The sequence below is a fragment of the Chenopodium album genome, chromosome 3, assembly GCF_948465745.1.
Source record: "Chenopodium album chromosome 3, dcCheAlbu1.1, whole genome shotgun sequence".
NCBI lineage: Eukaryota > Viridiplantae > Streptophyta > Magnoliopsida > Caryophyllales > Amaranthaceae > Chenopodium > Chenopodium album.
The window spans coordinates 65,051,208-65,070,382 of NC_137836.1; the positions used below are offsets into that span (position 1 = coordinate 65,051,208).

Genomic DNA, 19,175 nt, shown 5'->3' on the forward strand with positions numbered 1-19,175 from the left:
TTGATATCCTTATGCTTACAAATATAACGGACGAGTTATACAAAGTAAATTGATTCCGAATTGAGTGATTAAAAGCAATAAAAGTTAAAACTAAGACAATTATAGTGTTTAAGAGAATCACATAAAAACGTAAGTACATAAAAGGTATACAAACATAATATTATGAAGGAAGCAATTTTTTGGCAAAGCTAAAGTAAAGATCGACAGACATCACCACAAAAGGGTATATGCCGATAAAACAGCATTGTCAAAAGAAAGTTTTCTAAAAGTACATAATCAAAATAGAAATTACAGTGAGTAAGGCCCGATAACGCAAGAACCACAAGATGATGATGGTGATGGCTGCCCGCCCCTTTAAGCCGTTTTGTTTTCAGGTTCCGGAGAATCCAAAATCTTAGGATCGGAAACGCCGATATCAGCAGGAGGAGCAAGATTAAAGCTATCTGCGTCTGAGAACTCTTGTTGCTCGAATCCAGAAGGTGTCTTGTGGGCATCATTATTAAATGTTGTTTCAATCTTAGCCCAGTCTTCTCGTTTTAGGCCGATAGCATGAGCAGCACACCTCTGAGCAGCAGTCCAACCACCATCAAAACGATCTTGTAGTTTACTGCAAAACTCAGCCGATGATAAATAACGGCTAACCGCCCTTTGCCGTATACCAGATTTATCGGCTTCTATTTTTTGCAGCTGACCTTCTAGATTGCCGATTGTTGCTTTAGCCTTAGAAAGATCACTCTGTGGAATAGAAAGTTGATCCTTCACGGCGTTCTTATCTTCAAGCTGAGATTTAAGATCCTTTATCTCCTCTTCAAGATTTTTCATTTTTTCAACTTTTTGGCGCAGAGAAGACAATTCGGCATCATCTTTTGCTTTTATCACCTTAATTCCATCAAGAGCCTTTCTGGCATTGTTCAAAGCTGTCTCTAGAGATTGTTGGTTAGACATGTTCTGATGATACTTATCTTGATAAAACCTATACATCTCAACCAACTCTGTTCCAGAAGCAACTGCCTATAAACAAGTACAATATAGAAGATATAAGCCAGGTGTCTTTAAAAAAAAATGATGAATACATAGTAAATTATAACTACATACCCTCATCAAATCATGCATGTGTTGGGCTGCAATTGGGCCGATCTGTCCAAACAGCCTATCAACTGGAGTTGGAACATTTCGTAGCAGCCGATATCCCAGATTTCCACCTCGAAGTGGATCATCAGTGAAAATAGATTCATTACGGAAGACGTCCATTTCAGGTCGCCATTGATCACGAGAACGGCGCTCAGGAGCCCTTACTCTATTCAAAACCTCATCAGGAATCTTTCCTTCGACATGTTCGATCCACTGTTCACCCCGATAAGTGATACCGGGAACACTTACGTCAGAATTAACAGGACCGACCTGTTGAGGTTCAGCAGAAATGGGAACAGTTTCCTAATAGAAAATGAGTTAGTAAAAAAATAATAAAAGTAATAATAACTATAATAAAAATTTTATTTTCGGCCGTTATAACAAGTAAATTTTTATACCAAGTCTATTACCTGTTGAGGAGTAGGAGACACAGTCAAATCTTCAAACACCTTATCGGCATTTCCTATGTTTGTTGCCGAAACTGTTTTTTCGGGAGCAGAAGTTTTAGGTGGCGATGGAGCCTCTAGCTGTTCAGTGTCGGTCTTTGACCGCTTTGATGCCGGCTCATCTTCCTTTCTTGTAGAAACGGAAGGAACGCTACCACCACGTCTATTAGCCAATGAGGTCAGACGCCGATTTCTTCTCACATTCTCATCAGCCATCTCTTCTGCTCTTCTTTTAGGATTACGTGTAGGGGCGCGCGAGCAGAAAGAAGTGAAGGTTTCTAATGCCGGTCTTGGAGATGGAGGACAACGGGACAACACTCTCTTGCCGTCAGATGATAAGCCGAGCGCTGCCTTGTCCAACTTTTGTGGGCCTACATGTCAAAAATAATTAATAAATATAAACCGTTAAAAACAATATCTGTATAAGTAATATAAACAAAAGTATCATATTAATGTATAAATGCTGACAACGTAAAGGATAACAATAATTTATAAGGTTAGTACCATAATTATTAGTCCGACATAAACCGATATAAGATAGTGGCGCGTTGTTCAAAATGTACTTTACATTTGGCAACCACACTTTTGGAACAACGCGAGTTTTTCCACCGATATTGACCCTAACGGCGTTAAAGTAATCACAGGCCTTCTGTTCTTGAGGGCCAGCTCTCTCTCGGCAATATGGCCGAATCGAGGATGAGGCCGAAATAAAGTTCTCCTGATAGGAAAATCTTCCGGAACACTCATGAAAAAGAACTTATCCTGCCAACCTTTACAACTTGACAGTTTAGGGTTTACGGTGAAATTGTGAGAGGCCGTATACAACGACCACCAACCCTCAGATTGTCCATCACGTTTCAAAGTTATTAACCTCCTAAACAAATTCAAAGTTAACGGAAAATTCTTATACAGCAATACGCAAACCAGGGCAATAACGGCGCGAATAGTAGGAGGAGTAACTTGTACCAGGCATACATTCCATGCCTTAAAAATTTTAGCAATAAAAGGATGAAGAGGAAATCGGAGGCCGAATTCAAAGTGTTTGGCATAAATGGCGATATGACCATCAGGACAATCAAGAACAGTAGTAGAAGGTGAGGGGAGTATTAACTCATACCCATCCGGCAAACCGTAAAATTTTTTTGCCTTACGGCAATATTCCTTTTCTTCGGCTAATTTCAGCCAAACCTTGCTAACGCTAGCTTCAGCAACCTTACTGTTAGAAGGTAAGATAAGAGGTTGTCGGAAATCAGCCTCATCAGTTTCAGAGTCATACTCCTCATCTAAACTTTCTTCATGAGTAACTTGAGCCATAATATCAATCATTTCGGCTCTCTCAGGGCTTTCAGTGTTGTCGCCCTGATTTACTTCTTCATCGCTATCATCATCATCATTTAACACAGACTTGATAGCGGAATCGTGAACAGGAGATTTCGAACCTCTTTCAGACTCAGAGCTAGAGGAACTTATAACTTGTGCTTGGCCAGGCCTTTTACTTGGCTCAGGCCTAGAGCTTGGTTCTGCCTCAGCGGTCTTAGATGTGTTGTCAGTCGGCCTAGATCTCGGCATATCAGAGGTTCTGATGTGAATATTTCCGACGTTAGTTCCGTATTGATCAAAATCAGGTTTGTCGGCAAAACTCCGTAAATGATACCGGATGCTAACAGGTTCAATTTCAAGAACCTCAACGTCCTCAGGAATGTTAGGGTTTGTAGGGCGTCGTGCCTTTTCACAATCCGCTAGTATTTTATGACGGTAAAAAGCCTCCTTTTGCTCTTTCTCTGATAACAGCTGAAAAGGGTCGTCAATATTATCAGACAAAGATGAAACTCCGCTTTGGTTATGGCCGAGATCTTTTCCCAAAGACTGCCTAATAAGACGCCGCCTAACAGTACTAAGGGGGGGGGGGGTTGTTCTTCAGTATTATTATTGGACATTTAATAAACCAACTAAAAAATGGGTAAACAACGAATGTATTCCAACGCATGCAAATTGAAATTGAAATCTTTAAAATACCTTAAACTACTTGATGGCAGTGACGGCGCAAAGAAGAATATTAGACGCTTCAGTAATGCGAAAAGTCCAGCAAGACCCAATTGCGATTATCCCAAACAAAGATCGCAGCCTTCTCTGATAAAATTCGCAACTTTTAGTGAAGGGGATGTGAAAATGTGAAAAGTAAAAAAAAAAAAAAGAAAAAGAAGTTAAAAAGGAAGTTGAAAAGGTGACGTTTGATATGACACCTAGTCAGAAATCTAACGGTTAGAACAAATTGCTAATTTAAAAAAATAAATCGTTAGATCATCGACACGTGTCCTCTATTTATATAATTTTCCCGCTTAAAATTTAAAACCATTATAATTAAAGTAAACCTTGTTTGCTAACGGCAAACAAGGTTACTTGGGGGGAAAAACGAAGTTTTTCGCTCCCAGCCTAAATATGGTTAAAGTAAACCTTGTTTGCTAATGGCAAACAAGGTTACTTGGGGGGAAAAACGAAGTTTTTCGCTCCCAGCCTAAATATGGTTAAAGTAAACATTGTTTGCTAACGGCAAACAAGGTTACTTGGGGGGAAAAACGAAGTTTTTCGCTCCCAGCCTAAATATGGTTAAAGTAAACCTTGTTTGCTAACGGCAAACAAGGTTACTTGGGGGGGAAAACGAAGTATGATTCAAGTACGCATAGTATACTACTCACATTATAAATCAAAACAGAATAATGATAACAAGTGACCACGTTAGATCATCTGATCAAAATAGTATATCGATCTTGATAACAAGTGACCACGTTAGATCATCTGATCAAACGTCCTCACTTGGGGGGCTAGTTGTATGGGGAAATATCTACATAACGGAAATCATAATGGGTCGATATGGTATGACAGACCGACATACTAATTGAATTCGATCCATCAAATGGCTTTTGTTAATATCGGCATTCCTATAAAGTATACATATCGGTACGTAGGTAGCTGCCACGTGTCATGCTCACGTTTGACACGTGGCAGAAATTATGTTACTTATTGAACTGCCATCTGTCACCTAGAAAACATATAAATAATCCAGTTTTACTTCATAAACAAGGTAGCATTTATTACACTCTCTCTCTCTCTCTCACTACTTTCTCTCTCCAAATCATCTCTCTTCTATAAACACTTACTGACTTAATCTTTGGAGTGGTTATCCCCGGATTCACCCCGGGGCTAGCTCATCTTTTCTCTTTGTGTAGGTTCTTATTTGGCCGATAGGAGCAGAACGGGTTACATACTCGAGGTTCGGATCTTGAATTCGGGTTATCGGATTCCTGCAGAAACAGAAACCAATCAAATCTAACTCGATGATACCCTTATTACCTCTTTTTTTTTTTGAGAAAATTACCTCTGTTTCATTTTAATTGCCATAAAGAGATATTATTTGTAAAAGATAAAAAATTCTTTTATTGCAATTAAATTAAACGGATGTAATATCCAAATTTGATGTATCAAAACTGGCCCGAACCAATTTGATGGTACAAAATTGGCCCGAATCAGATAGATGTTAATCAAACATCTTATTTAAATGGATGACCCTAAGAAGATGGGTTGAGTCAAGTGATTGGTCTTATTGGATCAAATGGAAATCAAGTTCAGGTCATATTAGATCAGGTCAAATCAGATCCCGAGTTATGTTGGTCATATTAATTGCAATTGTTTTTAGGTCAAATCCCATTTTAGGTTGCTGAAATAAAACCAGTACAAATCCTACCAAATTGTCAAAATCAAAGTTGAGTGTTGACTTAAACGAACATGAGATTGACTCTATTTGTATATAACTCAAACTGAATACAAACCGATTTTTACACAAAATAATAATGTTACTCAGTATAATTTCATCGAGAGTGATCTTATCTGTCCTAATAAAACAACAGCATTTCTCGAATTCTCGAAACCAACATGACTCAACCCTCGCATAACCAATCTAAATATGACCCATAAATATATTATATTATTATCTTGCTAACGAGCGTTCCGGGCCGTTAAATAAGGATAAATTATATTGGTTGAAATGGTATTAAGTTAGGAATTCATGACAAAATCACGCGTCGTTCGATGTAATTAATGTTAATTTTACTCTAATATTTGCACTTTAATTCTCTTATCTAACGCCCCGGGACGCTCATTAGCTTTTTCCATTATATTAAAACTACATTCATCGTAATTAGGAATTCTACCGCACCCACGAAACCACAAGTTGATCAGCGGAATCACAAGTTACAACCTCCGCACCTACAAAACCACGACCGCACCCACGATCTGCGATCCCCACACCCACGAAACCACCACCGCACCATGGAAACCACCACCACACCAACGAAACCACCAACCCACCTAACCCGATAATCTGAAACCACGAGCCGACCAACACCGAAACAAACAACCCAGCACATCGACACAACCAACCCACCGAACCCACCAATCTGAAACCCACGAGATTGCCGATCTTAAACCACAAGGTCGTTGATCTGAAACCCACCGATTTCCCCGCTGCTCTTAACACCACGAAACCACCATGAAAATGGGGATGGAGGAGGAGAGAGAACATTTGAGGGGATGAGGGTTTAATTATTTAAGTTTGGGGTTTAATCTAAGGAAAAATTGAAAAGAATAATCCCACCTTTGCCCGATCTGCTCAAAACAAGCCAACCTTTGAGTATTCCGGGAACAAGCCAACCTTTGCCCCCTATTTTCCCAAAACAAGCCCATGACCGGTTTTATAATTTAGTAACTGATTTTAGAAGGTGACTTGCCATGTGTCACCTTCTAATTGGTCCTATTTTTTTTATTTTTTAAAAAAATAAAATCAGAACTCCTTCCCTCTTCCCCGACCACTGTAACCACACCCTTCTCCGCCGAAGAAGCCCATTCCTCTTCTAGAAACAAGCTCCTATCGCCCCCTTTCCCACCCAATGGCAGCTACCAGGCCACTCTCTTCCTCGTCGAAAATCAGCCGCTACCACCCCCTTCCATGAGTTCTTCTCGTACTCCAAGGTGGGTTTAATTGGGACTTTCGCGGGGTAATGTGGAGTGGTTTTCGGTCCAATTGGGTCAGAATGGGTGGGGTTTTGGTCCGACGCAGTGGGTTTCGGAGATGGGATTTCGATGGAGTGGTGGTTAGGTGAGAGAAGGTTGGATTTCAGTTAGGTGGGGATAGGGTTCGATTAAAGGGGACATGGTTTGTGGGGGTCAGTAGTAGGGCCATGGGCGGTGGAGATTTGGCCTGATGCAGCGTGTTTGGGGGTTGGCTGGTGTTTCGCGCAGTTGAGTGGTGGTGAGGTGAAAAGTGGTGGTTCGATTAAGGGAGGCTTTGTGGTAGGGGTTAGTGGTGGTGATCAGATATAAACTAGGGTGGTGGCGAGCAGAGGTAGGTGGTGGGAGTGGCTGTTATGGAGGGGTAGTGGTGGTGATGAGGTGGCTGTTATGGAAGATTGGAGGGGTAATGGTGGTGAAAGTTAGAGGAGAGAGATTAAGGAGAAAATATTAAGAAAAAAAAAATTAACCTGCTTAAGAGGTTGTAAGTCAAAAGACCCATTTTAAGAAAATAGAGGTGAAAGGTGGGCTTATTCCCAGAATACTCAAAGGTTGGCTCTTTTTGAGCAGATTGGGCAAAGGTGGGACTATTTTTTTCAATTTTTCCTTAATCTAATAAAATCAGATTTGTTAATTAATAAGGTTATTTTAAAAAAAAAATAATAATAATAATAAGAGTATATTGGTCATTCCATCCAAAAACATATTTAAAAAGGAAAGAAATACAGTTGTTGCGAGCAATGTGACCCATTTGTTTTAGGAAATTGTTGCGAGTAAATTAGACCGAAAGTAGTAAATTTTTTTTTTTTTTTTTTTTTTCACACAAACACTTGTTTATAATTTGACCTAAGTTATGACAGATTTATTTAAAACAATTTGTGCAACTTTAATTCTTTAAAATAGAAATACCTTGTTATTGATTTTGGTTAGATGGTAACCTACCAATGAAGTTGTGAAAACAATGGATACTGCATTAACTAATGAAAGTATTGCTTTCCTTTCACCCTTTCAAGATTTTATTTTATTTTTTTTTTTTTTTTTTTTATAGTTCCTAAAGTGCTTACATTTTCTTTATGTTGGAACATTCCTTTCAGAAACCTTACGATTTTTGTTATAAACTAATTTGAGCTCATGCATAAATGTATACATTTCAATTTTGGTTATGAACTAGCTCCTGCTCATGAATAAATGTATACATTGACATGATTCGCGAACACTAGGCGAAACTAAAAGGCTAAAGATTGAAATCTTTAATCACTTTCTGCTAAAATCGGTCTTCTACTACAGGCCCCATATCCCACGTGCTGATCCTTGCTTGTTGCTTGGCCGAGAAGTCAGTTCATACAATATCCTTGCAAAAGTATCAGCATGCTTACTTTCCGAGAAGAGTATCTCTGCAAATGCATTCTCATATGCAAGGAGTGGAACTCGATTTTGTGGCTCAGAGACTAGGCTTTCTAAGATCGTAGCTGCCTTCCGACAAATTTCAGGAACAGGATGTGGTGCCTTAACTACTTTCAACAGTCTATCTATAGCCCTGGAAGTCATTTTTGGCATATAAATGGTTAGTGATCATCCTTAAGTAGGTGGACCACACAGCTATTAGAGGTGATAATGGAAAGAAATCTCACCATCGTTCACTTGCCAGATTTAACCGGCAGTCCATATTGACCTCCACAAGATTGTAGAGTGCCCCCACAGCTGCTGCCTGTGCATCGACTGCTGGTAAGCTCAGTAGATCAACTAATCGCTTGTAAATCTGCAAAGATATGGATGTTATCAAGATATCCAAGAGTTTTATACGGAATTTGAGGAAAGCTGTAGACGTTAAGACAGTAAGTAGCTGCAACCTGGGTAGCAAATGAAAGAAGAAATGTTTCGTTATCAGGATTTATAATCAGACGGCCAAGCAGTTCTGCAGCAGCACAATGCCACGCTTTGACCTGAGAATCAAGCATGCCCATGATAGCTTGAACTGCACTCTTTTCCCTGGATCCAAAAAGAATATTAAAAACAGGCTCATACTTTCAGCGGTCAAATAGCTCATTACAGATGCAAAACAAATGCTCACGTCATGTTAATATATGAAGGCTTTGAAGAGCTGAATATTCGTAGATCAAGATACGGGCCCAAATTGACTATTGTCTCCAGGGCATTTGTCACAAGTTCTTCATCCTCTGGAAGAAAGACGGAAGTTGATAAGCATCACTACTGAATGACCTCAAACAGGAAATTTTGAATTTTAGCATAAGACATTGTACCTCCCCCCCCCCCCCCCCGCAAAACAGTAAATGAGCAAAACAAATAATTTGAAGGATAAAATATTAACATAGATGATTCATGGTGCAACATTGTAAGTGGATACATTTTTCTGATATTAAATGGATGGTGACTGTTGTAAGAATATCTAGAACAATAACAATTTCACATTGAAGGAGAAACAGTTAAGCCTTTCAGTGATAACATACAGTCTTCATTAAGTTTAAAGCTTAAAACTAAATGTATTTAGTTACTATCACCTGTGTTTTGATCTTCTATACACTGAAATACAGTTTCCAAACAATGACGGTGCTGTGCCATGATAATTTCATTTTCATACATGAAAGAGAAATTACGGAGGATATTTGATGCAGCAACAGCACACAGCTGCTTCTCAGCACGCCCATCATCATCTAGATTGAACAAACCATCTTCCTCAAACCACCAACCAGTAGGTCGATGTCTTGCTGCAATTTTTTGTGATGAATAAGAACCAGGGGCAGCACTGCATAAACATTTTCCACAATCAGCTCAAGGGCTGTAAGACCTTTTAACATTCAATCCAGAATCAAGCAAGCATAATGATGACTTAATCAAATAAAATTTACATGGATTGCGAGTAATTGTCACTGGAAGCCAACGCCTCATATTCATTTCCAAAACCAGTTACAAGAGCATTTGCACCCAACAGCCTCACGCGCCGGTTTCTGGAAAGATCTTTAGGTAAAGCTATGTCACGCCAATCATCAATCTATAAAGTAAAAAAGCAAGGCACCAGATCACCTTCCTAATTTAAAAACGTTTTTGTGTAAAGTCAGGAAAAAAAAAGGATAGTGTGTGATATAACATACAATTTGAAGAAGAGCATCTAACAATCCAGGTATCTTAGTCAGTGGGGTAGCATCTTTGCGAATTTCATCCTTTTCTTTGAAAGAGAGTACAGTAAGAGTATTTAGTGCCCATGTCAGATCACTCTTCAAGCCACTTTGCAGAGCCAAAACAATCCTTTTCTGGTTTTGATCTGAAAATCCCAAAGAGTTTAAATCTTAAAAGTAAAACCTACATAAATTTGTAGAGACAGGAAAATATACATACATAGAACTAAACATAACATTAAAGAGTTTAGATCTAATATTGTGCATCAGTAGTGAAACATAACATCGAAGTAAATAGTATGATTTCGAAAGTATATAACCAATTGCTGTAAAGGATTGTGATTGACAATCCAAAGTCAAACACAATATTAACAGCATAATCATGAGCTGTAACTATGCCTTGATTTAAGGAATTAAATTTCATTATCTAGTTGCAAATATTCCTTTGATATTATCCTCCTTGATTCAAGAGGTTGTAATCTTGTATTACCGTATTTAGTTTACTCTTGTACTACTATATATATTTTGTGAATATTCAATGAGAAAAGTATCTTTCTTCCATCACTCTCTATATGGTATCAGCCGCTTGATCCAAATTAAAACTCAAATTAATTCAATTTTTTTTCTACTTCAATGGCTCTGTCAAACCCCAACACCTCCTATCAAATTCCCAATGGCAATGATCCCACAAAACCATTCACCTTTCTCAACATTAACAATGCCATCAGGCTTACCGCTACGAACTACCTTTCATGGAAAATGCAAATTGAGGCCACTCTGGTTGGTCATGATCTCTACCAATATGTTGACGGCACTCTCCCTTGTCCTCCTCCTACTATTACCACTGATGGTGTGGAAAAACTCAATCCCGACTTTTCCTTTTGGACTCGTCAGGATAAGCTTCTGATAGGTGCTTTAATTGGCACCCTCTCACAAAACCAATACCCTCTAGTCTCCGAAGCCCGAAGCTCTAAGCAACTTTGGGACATTCTTGCCAAGACATATGCCACACCTAGCCGTGGTCATATTAAGCAACTCAAAGATCAATTCAACTGCATCACTAAGGGCAACCGAACCATCACCGAGTTCATGCAATCTGTCAAGGCTTGTGTAGATCAACTTGCTGCCCTTGAAAAGAAGATGGAGCATGAAGATATAATTGATCGAGTACTTCTTGGTTTAGATGACTCATACACCTCTGTCATAGAATCAGTGAATGTTAGGGACACCCCCATCTCCTTTGAAGAGCTACATGAAAAGCTAGTCAACAAGGAGCTAGCAATGCAACAGGCTCGTGCAGACACTATCCCTCCCTGCCACTGCCTTTGCTACTACCACGAGGAATCAAAATCGCAACTATAGCCGCAACAATGGATCAAGTATCCTCCCTACACCTACCACTTTTAACAAACAACCTCGTCCCTTTCTCGGCAAATGTCAGTGGTGTCGGGAACAATTGCATGTTGTTTCCCATTGCTCCTTGTTTAAACAACAGTTCCCTACTGCCACACCTCCTCCTCCGCCACCAATGCAACAAAATCGTCCTTACTCCAAACCGCAAGCACACACTAGCGAACTTGTTGCCTCCACCTCCACGTCACCTTGGTTGCTTGATAGTGGAGCCTCTCATCACATTACTTCTGACCTCAATAATCTCTCTCTCCATGCTCCTTATGATGGTACTGAGGAACTAGTCATTGGTGACGGTACGGGTCTTAAAATAACTCACTATGGTTCTACAGATCTCTCTTCCTCTCTTAAACTCCATAATGTTCTAGTTCTTCCTACCATATCTAAAAATATCATTTCTATATCTCAATTATGTCAAGATAATAATGTCTCTATTATATTCTCATCCAATTCTTTCCTTGTGAAGGTTCTCAAAACGGGGGCATCTCTCTTCCGAGGGCCAACTAAGTCAAAGGTTTATGAAGTTCAAGCACATTCTCCTAAGGTCTATACAAGCATAAAAACCACTCCTCTTGATTGGCATCATCGTCTAGGACATCCGTCCAAAAATGCCTTTAGGCAACTTATATCTAAAAATAAACTCAATGTTGCTAGTATTTCTAACTTAGATTGTAATTCATGTGCTTGTAATAAAAGTCATCGTCTTCCATTTTCTATATCCTCTATAAAGCCTACTGCTCCCCTTGAATATGTGTATACTGTCTTATGGACCTCCCCCGTCTATTCCCACGATGGATTCAAATATTATGTCATATTTGTTGATCATTAAACCAAATATATTTGGCTCTATAATCTCAAGCAAAAATCTAACACGAAAAATTGTTCATTCGATATAAAGCTCTAGTTGAGAAATTTTTCAACTACCTCTCAAAACACTTTACTCTAATAATGGGGGGGGATATGAGTCTTTACAAAAAAAATTATCTATCGACGGGATTTCTCATCTTATAACTCCTCATACACCCCAACATAATGGCTACTCCGAACGCCGTCATCGTCACATTGTTGAGACATTTCTATCTCTCTTATCTCATGCCAATATGCCACTTGAATATTGGTCTCATGCTTGTTCTACCGTTGCTTATCTCATAAATCGTTGGCCTACACCCACTCTTAACAATAAATCTCCATACTACAAGTTGTTCGGCACTCAACCGAATCACACAAAACTTGGGAGTTTCAATTGTCTTTGTCATCCATGGTTAAAGCCATATACTTCCCACAAATTAGATCCAAAATCAAAACCTTGTGTCTTTATAGGCTACTCCCCCACTCAAAGTGTCTACTATTGTTTGGAGTTAGATTCCCATCGAATATATACTTCTAGGCATGTGCATTTTATTGAAAATAAATTTCCTTTCCATGAGAAAACTGCTACCTCAATCTCTGTGCCTACATTACTAGAGGAATGAGGCCCTCTAACTTTATCAATATTAACTCCTCCATCTCAAACATCCCAACCTCTTACTCCACGTACTACACCTTCTCCACCCTATTCACATACTACACCTTCTCCACCCTATTCACATACTACATCATACTATAATGACACACCATCTTCTCCCACCATATTACCTTCTAATCCACAAAACAATACCCCATCCTACTCTTAACCATCTTCTCCTAAACCCAGACATCAAATGTCCACCCGTCTCAAACATGGCATTCGAAAACCAATCGACAAGCTCAACTTAAATGCTCAAGTTGTCACTGTCGACGTACCTAAAAACATCACTCAAGCTCTAAAAAGCCCTGTTTGGCGGAAAGCTATAGTTGAGGAAATAAATGCTCTTGAGAAAAATCACACATGGGATCTTGTTCCGCCATACACATCACAAAATGTGATAGGTTGCAAGTGGATTTTTCGTATCAAAAGGAATAAGGATGGTAACATTATTCAATATAAAGCTCGCTATGTAGCTAGAGATTTTAATCATAGACCGGGCATCGACTATGGTGAAACTTTCAGCCCCGTAGTGAAGTCTTCCGCAGTCTGACTCATTCTCTCTTTAGCCGTATGTGAAGGTTGGTCATTACGTCAACTAGACATAAACAATGCATTTCTACAAGGCACTCTCACTGACAATGTCTACACAATTCAACCACCTGGTAATAGTGATCCGAACCATCCCACCTATGTGTGTAAACTAAACAAGGCTCTCTATGGATTGAAGCAAGCACCAAGGGCATGGTACTATGAATTGCGGCAACATTTGATTAAATTGGGTTTTCGAAATACAATTTCGGATTCATCTCTGCTCGTGCTTCACAAAAATGGTAATATCATTTACTTACTAGTATATGTTGATGAAATCATTGTGACTAGTAATAATAATTCATTTTTGGAGGATTTTGTCACCAATCTAGCTACACGTTTCTCACTTAAAGATTTAGGGACCTCTCCTATTTTTTGGGTGTTGAAGTTGTGCCACATCCACAGGGACTTCTCTTAAGTCAAAAGAAGTATATTACTGACATTCTTTGTAAAGCACGTATGGATGAGGCAAAGCCCGTTGCAACTCCTCTGGCAACTCATCCCCCTTTGTCTCTTCATGGTGAACTATTGTCGAATCCCACCGAATGCCGACAACTCATTGGCAGTCTTCAATATCAAAATCTTACAAGGCCAGACGTAGCATTTGCGGTAAACAAACTAGCTCAATACATGCAAAGGCCAACTGACCAACACATGCAAGCTCTTCATCAACTCCTTCGATATCTTAGAGGCACAATGAACATGGGTCTGATTATACACAAAAACTCTCCTCTCACTCTTCATGCATACTCGAATACAGATTGGGCACGTGATAAAGATGATTATATATCAACAACAGCTTATATTGTCTACCTAGGCAAAAATCCGATATCTTGGACCTCTAAGAAGCAACGCACAAGAGCAAGATCATCTACCGAGGCCGAGTACAAAGCAGTAGCAAATGCAACTGCTGAAATCTTGTGGGTACAAAATTTGTTCGAAGGCTTGGTCACAAAGCTAATATGGCACCAGTCGTCTATTGTGATAATGCGAGTGCAACCTATGTAAGTGCAAACCCTATGTTCCACTCTAAAATGAAGCACTTAGCCTTGGATTATCATTTTGTTAGAGAAAACGTACAATGTGGGGAAACTGAGAGTTGCATACATCTCAACAAATGACCAGCTCGCAGATGCATTAACTAAGCCTCTTCCTCGTCAAACTTACAATACTCTGATCAGCAAAATCGGTCTTTCTGCTTACCCGACCGTTTTTGAGGGGGCGTGTAAAGGATTGTGATTGACAATCCAAAGTCAAACACAACATTAACGGCATAATCATGAGCTGTAACTATGCCTTGATTTAAGGAATTCAATTCCATTATCATAGTTGTAAATATTCCTTTGATATTATCCTCCTTGATTCAAGAGGTTGTAATCTTGTATTACCGTATTTAGTTTACTCTTGTACTACTATATATATTTTGTGAATATTCAATGAGAAAAGTATCCTTCTTCCATCACTCTCTATAATTACAACTCTTTATACACGACTTTGTTAGCTTCAAATGAAGAAAACACATTGACAATAACATAAACAGCATTGACAATAATCTATTTAATCTACAAATTTATTTAAATAAGTTATCATTAATTTAATTTAAAAAGTAATGAAAAAACCGGTGAAAGTAAATTAAATCAGGTATTCATAATTGTTACAAATCCCCATTCCTACTTTTCTATTATTTCTCTCAAGACATCCCTTATTTTCCTAATCTCATAAAATCAAACTGTTTAGCTATGCAACCTATCAAATTCTAGACATCAGAGAACCCAATTTGTGTGCACAATTCAACAAGTACCATCAAATTAACAGTAACACAATGCACCCAAAAATTGAAATCTATGGTGGTATAATTCTGGTGCTAAAATAATAATTATAATAAAAATGTATACAGTTGACAAAGAAAATAAGATTGAAATTGAAAAGGTTGGAAGAGACAAACCAGCAAAGGCACTGTGGACCTGAAGGGTAGGGCCCAGAAGAGTATGAGGTGCGGCGGAATCTGCAGCGGCAGCAACAGCAGCAACGGCAGCGCTGTTAGTTCCACTCCCAAGCGGACGTCCCCTTTTTGGTGGCGGAGTGGCGGCTACACCACCTCCAGACCCTCCTTGCTTTCCCTGTTCTCTTTTTTGCATTTCTTTTTCTGATTTCTGTTTTCCTTCCGCAAATTAAAGATGGAAGAATTTGATGTAATCGACAGAACGGGCTAAAATAAATGAAAATTGAAAATGATGAATAAGAGAGGATGAAGATCTGCTGACCTAGAAAAGTAAAATAGTTAATAGTAAGAAAACTTTCAAGACGGAGAAGAAGCCGAAAAAAAGAACGAAGAATACTTTTAGGAGCAAGCGTCCCGTTAATCTCCTCGTTTATCATAGGGTGGTACTAAACTACGTCCGGTATTTACCGGGTAACGCCCGTATTTTTATATGAGCTTCCTTAAGTAACCCTTTAAATAACTCTTCAATCTTCTCTCTCTTACTTTCACTTTTACTTTTTTCTCTCTCCACCTTAAGAATTTCATCCACAAACACCACCAAACCACCACAATTCCGTCACCACCAAGCAAAGCCACCACAATTTCGTCGCCACCAAGGGTTGCAATCGGCTACAAGGGACGATATCAAGAAATCGGAAAGATAAGGGGGTTGGCGTCAGGTATATGTTTTACTTTTTTTTTTTTTTTTTTTATTTCAGTCGTTTCAGACGAACGCCTAGAATTTTAGAATGTTCCACGGAAGGAACACCTAAAATTTTAGAATCTCCCCCGGAACATTCTAAAATTTCAGGCGTTTCCCCCCAGAACATTCTAAAATTTCAGGTGTTCCCCCCCTTGAACGCCTGAAATTTTAGAATGTTCCAAGGGTGATTCTAAAATTTCAGGCGTTCCTTCTATGATTACGAAATAAAAAAATAAATAAAAAGACAAAAATTCAGAGCACTCACCGACTCCGTATGCTCCAACGATCTTTCCAGTGGCGTCATTGCTTCCTTAAACTCGTCCATTCATCGTTTGCGCTAATTGGTGTAGAGTAAAGCAAATTTTTTAAAAAAATATATGACGTGGTGGTTGTTCGTAGGTGATGGTTGTTTGGTGGTTGGTAGGGTAACAAGTTAGATAGTGGTTAAAGAAAATGAAAGTGGAATAGGGTACATTTTATTAGGGGGGTATATTTGTAAAGTCATGTTAAAATACGGGCGTTACCCAGTAAATACCGGACGTGGTTTAGCAATTCACTTATCATATCATCCATCATATGGCAATGTTGTAATTATTTTCATAATAGGTTAGGTCCCGTGTCATCCACAATAAATCTTCATAATTTATCATTAGTTTAATACTATACTCAAATAACTCAATATTTTAAGTTATCATTTTTTTTTACAAGAGCTAAACGAAAACAAACTAAAATCTAGGCATAAAGTTAGACATAGTAAGCCGACATTTTTTGTACTTGGTCGTTTTGGACTTTTAAGATTGCGCACCTTTGGAACATTCCTCCCACATCTTTGATTTCTTTTATCGCCCAAGCTATCGAGACATCCTTACCTCGCCCTTCTTGTAGATTGGTGATTACCGCAACTGAGTCTGTCAGGTTAAATTCCCCTGTTCCCCTCTTACTTTGGCCCATTTTAACGCTTCCAGGCAAGCCCAAGCCTCACATTGAAGCGCAGAAGAAGCAGCCCCATGCTTCCTCCTCCTTGCATAATCATGTTAGCGTTTCCATTACCTGTGACAACCCATCCTATCCTTGACCTTGTGGAATGTTCATCCCACGCACCATCCACCTCCACAATGAACCTATCATATTCGGTCTTGTCCCTCCACAACTTGATTTGGAAGAACCCCGGAGGATGACTAGGATCGTTCCTAACATCACCCTCTAGACCATCTTCATGCCCTATCGACTGAACGAAGGTCTCATGATCCTGTAAGGCCCTGTTGATGAATTCCGTGGCTAGGCCCATACTCCCCCTAGCCTCATTGAAAACCTTCTCATTTCTGGCTTTCCATAACCCCCACAAGGTTGCGATAAAGGTCATAATACGCATACTGTGTTTACCATCCTCGCTATAAAAGAGCAGGATATAGTGATGAATCCATTCCCGTAAAGAAATGGACTCAGGAGTCTCAGAGCAAATAGTCAGGGACCCAATTCCCCATACTTCCTTTGCTAGATCACAAAACCGAAAGAAGTGTTGTATTTCCTCTCTTTCCACCCCGTAGAAGTCATAAGCTTCCTCAACTTGTATCCCTCTTCTTGGTAGGTTTGTCTTAACTGCTATACTGTTATGAAACAGCTTCCACATGAAGAGCTTCCATTTCGGTTGGATGTCTAACCTCCATATTAGCTTCACAAAATTTTGATCTGTATGCGAAAAGTCTTGCCTTTCCATACCCTTTTCTTTGGAGAGAAAAAAGTAACCGGTCTTCACAGTGTAACACCCCGACGGGTGATGTTTCCAATACATGTAATCGTTATCAAGCTTTGGGGAAAGCTCCATAGCTAAGATGACCTTAGCACTCTTCCACTCAAAGCACTCTCTCACCTTCCCTGCCTTCCAAGTCATAGTCTCAATATCAATGAAATCACTAACCTTCCACTACATTGCAGTTCTCAGAGTCTGTGTGGAGTTAACAGTGTGGAGTTAACAGTCGGAAGTTATCAAATTTACCGTTAAAAAGTGTTTGTAATTTTTACTTAGAAATTATTAAAGGTATACATACTATTTTTCTTAAATTAAAACATTAGAGCGAGTACAGTTTAACTTGAACAGAATACGTTTTATGATTATTTGATTTTTTTTTTTTTGTAGAAAAAAATATTTCGTATTAAATTCTTTTATCAATTAATTTTTTTTTTAAATAAGAAATATTGAAATTTAATTTAGCCTAAGTCTAGTATAGAAAGTAGAGAATATTATTTGAAAAAAAAAAAAAAATACTCTTGCTACGATTGATTTGCTACATAAATTTTTGCTATAATTATTTTGCTACCATTATGGCTATTTACATTTTTCTTAAATTAAAACATTAGAGCGAGTACAATTAAACTTGAACGGGATACATTTTATGATTATTTGAATTTTTTTTTTTAGAAAAAAATATTTCATATTTGATTCTTTTATCAATTAATTTTTTTTTTAAATAAGAAATATTGAAATTTAATTTAGCCTAAGTCTAGTATAGAAAGTAGAGAATATTATTTGAAAAAAAAAAAAAATACTCTTGCTACGATTGATTTGCTACATAAATTTTTGCTATAATTATTTTGCTACCATTATGGCTATTTACATTCTAGTTCTTTTTTTTTTAAATTGATTAAAATTTTTTACCCAAAATAAGTTTTCAATTTTATTTATTTATTTAAAAAAAAAAAAACCAAAACTAAGGATACACAAAAAAATGGCACGTGTCATTGCTGGTGTGTCTTTAATATATAGTTATTGATGTTTGCGTGTCTGTTCATTTAAAAAAGCAATTCTATGTTAAAGTAAAAGGTAAATGTGAAATAATCACCCCATACATACAATTAAGTCATTACGTAAACAGCTTAAAATAACGGCGACAAAACAAAAACAGTTAGACAACTTGAACATGTAACTCTGAAATATTAATAACACCAAGGTAAGATCCCAAAAGCAAAGTAAGATAGAGCAATAGCTAATGTTAATGTGTCTCGGAGATATGTTTAAAAAATATCCCATGACACTTTACACTTTTGTAAATAAATAAATTTAACATAATTAAAATAATAACAAAAAAGATGCAAGTTAAAAATCGCGTATATTAGTAAAGATGTATAGTATAAGCTAAAAGCTCCCAACAGCTCCCAAAATCGTCGTGTTAGATATATAGAAAGAGGAAAGATGTTGAAGAAGAAGAGAGAG

At 38.2% G+C, this 19,175-nt stretch overlaps 2 protein-coding genes across 2 annotated transcripts; both read right to left on the reverse strand.

The window, feature by feature from the left end:
* Positions 1-7,717: 7,717 nt before the first annotated feature.
* Positions 7,718-15,639, reverse strand: LOC145614784 (armadillo repeat-containing protein LFR-like). The gene is made up of 8 exons (XM_081669849.1): positions 15,226-15,639; positions 9,752-9,921; positions 9,509-9,651; positions 9,161-9,405; positions 8,713-8,818; positions 8,492-8,630; positions 8,273-8,400; positions 7,718-8,178 (listed from the first exon to the last, which is right to left on the reverse strand). The coding sequence occupies exons 1-8, from the start codon at positions 15,416-15,418 to the stop codon at positions 7,923-7,925; spliced, it is 1,380 nt and encodes a 459-aa protein (XP_081525975.1). The 5' UTR covers positions 15,419-15,639; the 3' UTR covers positions 7,718-7,922.
* A 1,277-nt stretch (positions 15,640-16,916) lies between these two features.
* Positions 16,917-17,855, reverse strand: LOC145625218 (uncharacterized). The gene has a single exon (XM_081678290.1). It carries the CDS (start codon positions 17,853-17,855, stop codon positions 16,917-16,919), a length of 939 nt encoding a protein of 312 aa, XP_081534416.1.
* Between the last annotated feature and the right edge of the window lie 1,320 nt (positions 17,856-19,175).

What these genes read in the sequence shown, in the direction of transcription:
- LOC145614784 (XM_081669849.1), bottom strand. Translation starts at nt 15,418, where the DNA reads ATGCAAAAAAGAGAACAGGGAAAGCAAGGAGGGTCTGGAGGTGGTGTA. An exon ending in TAGATGCTCTTCTTCAAATT is followed by an intron (nt 9,652 to 9,751) that starts GTATGTTATATC and finishes TTTACTTTATAG; the next exon opens with ATTGATGATTGGCGTGACAT. An exon ending in GACAATTACTCGCAATCCAT is followed by an intron (nt 9,406 to 9,508) that starts GTAAATTTTATT and finishes ATGTTTATGCAG; the next exon opens with TGCTGCCCCTGGTTCTTATT.
- LOC145625218 (XM_081678290.1), bottom strand. Translation starts at nt 17,855, where the DNA reads ATGACTTGGAAGGCAGGGAAGGTGAGAGAGTGCTTTGAGTGGAAGAGT.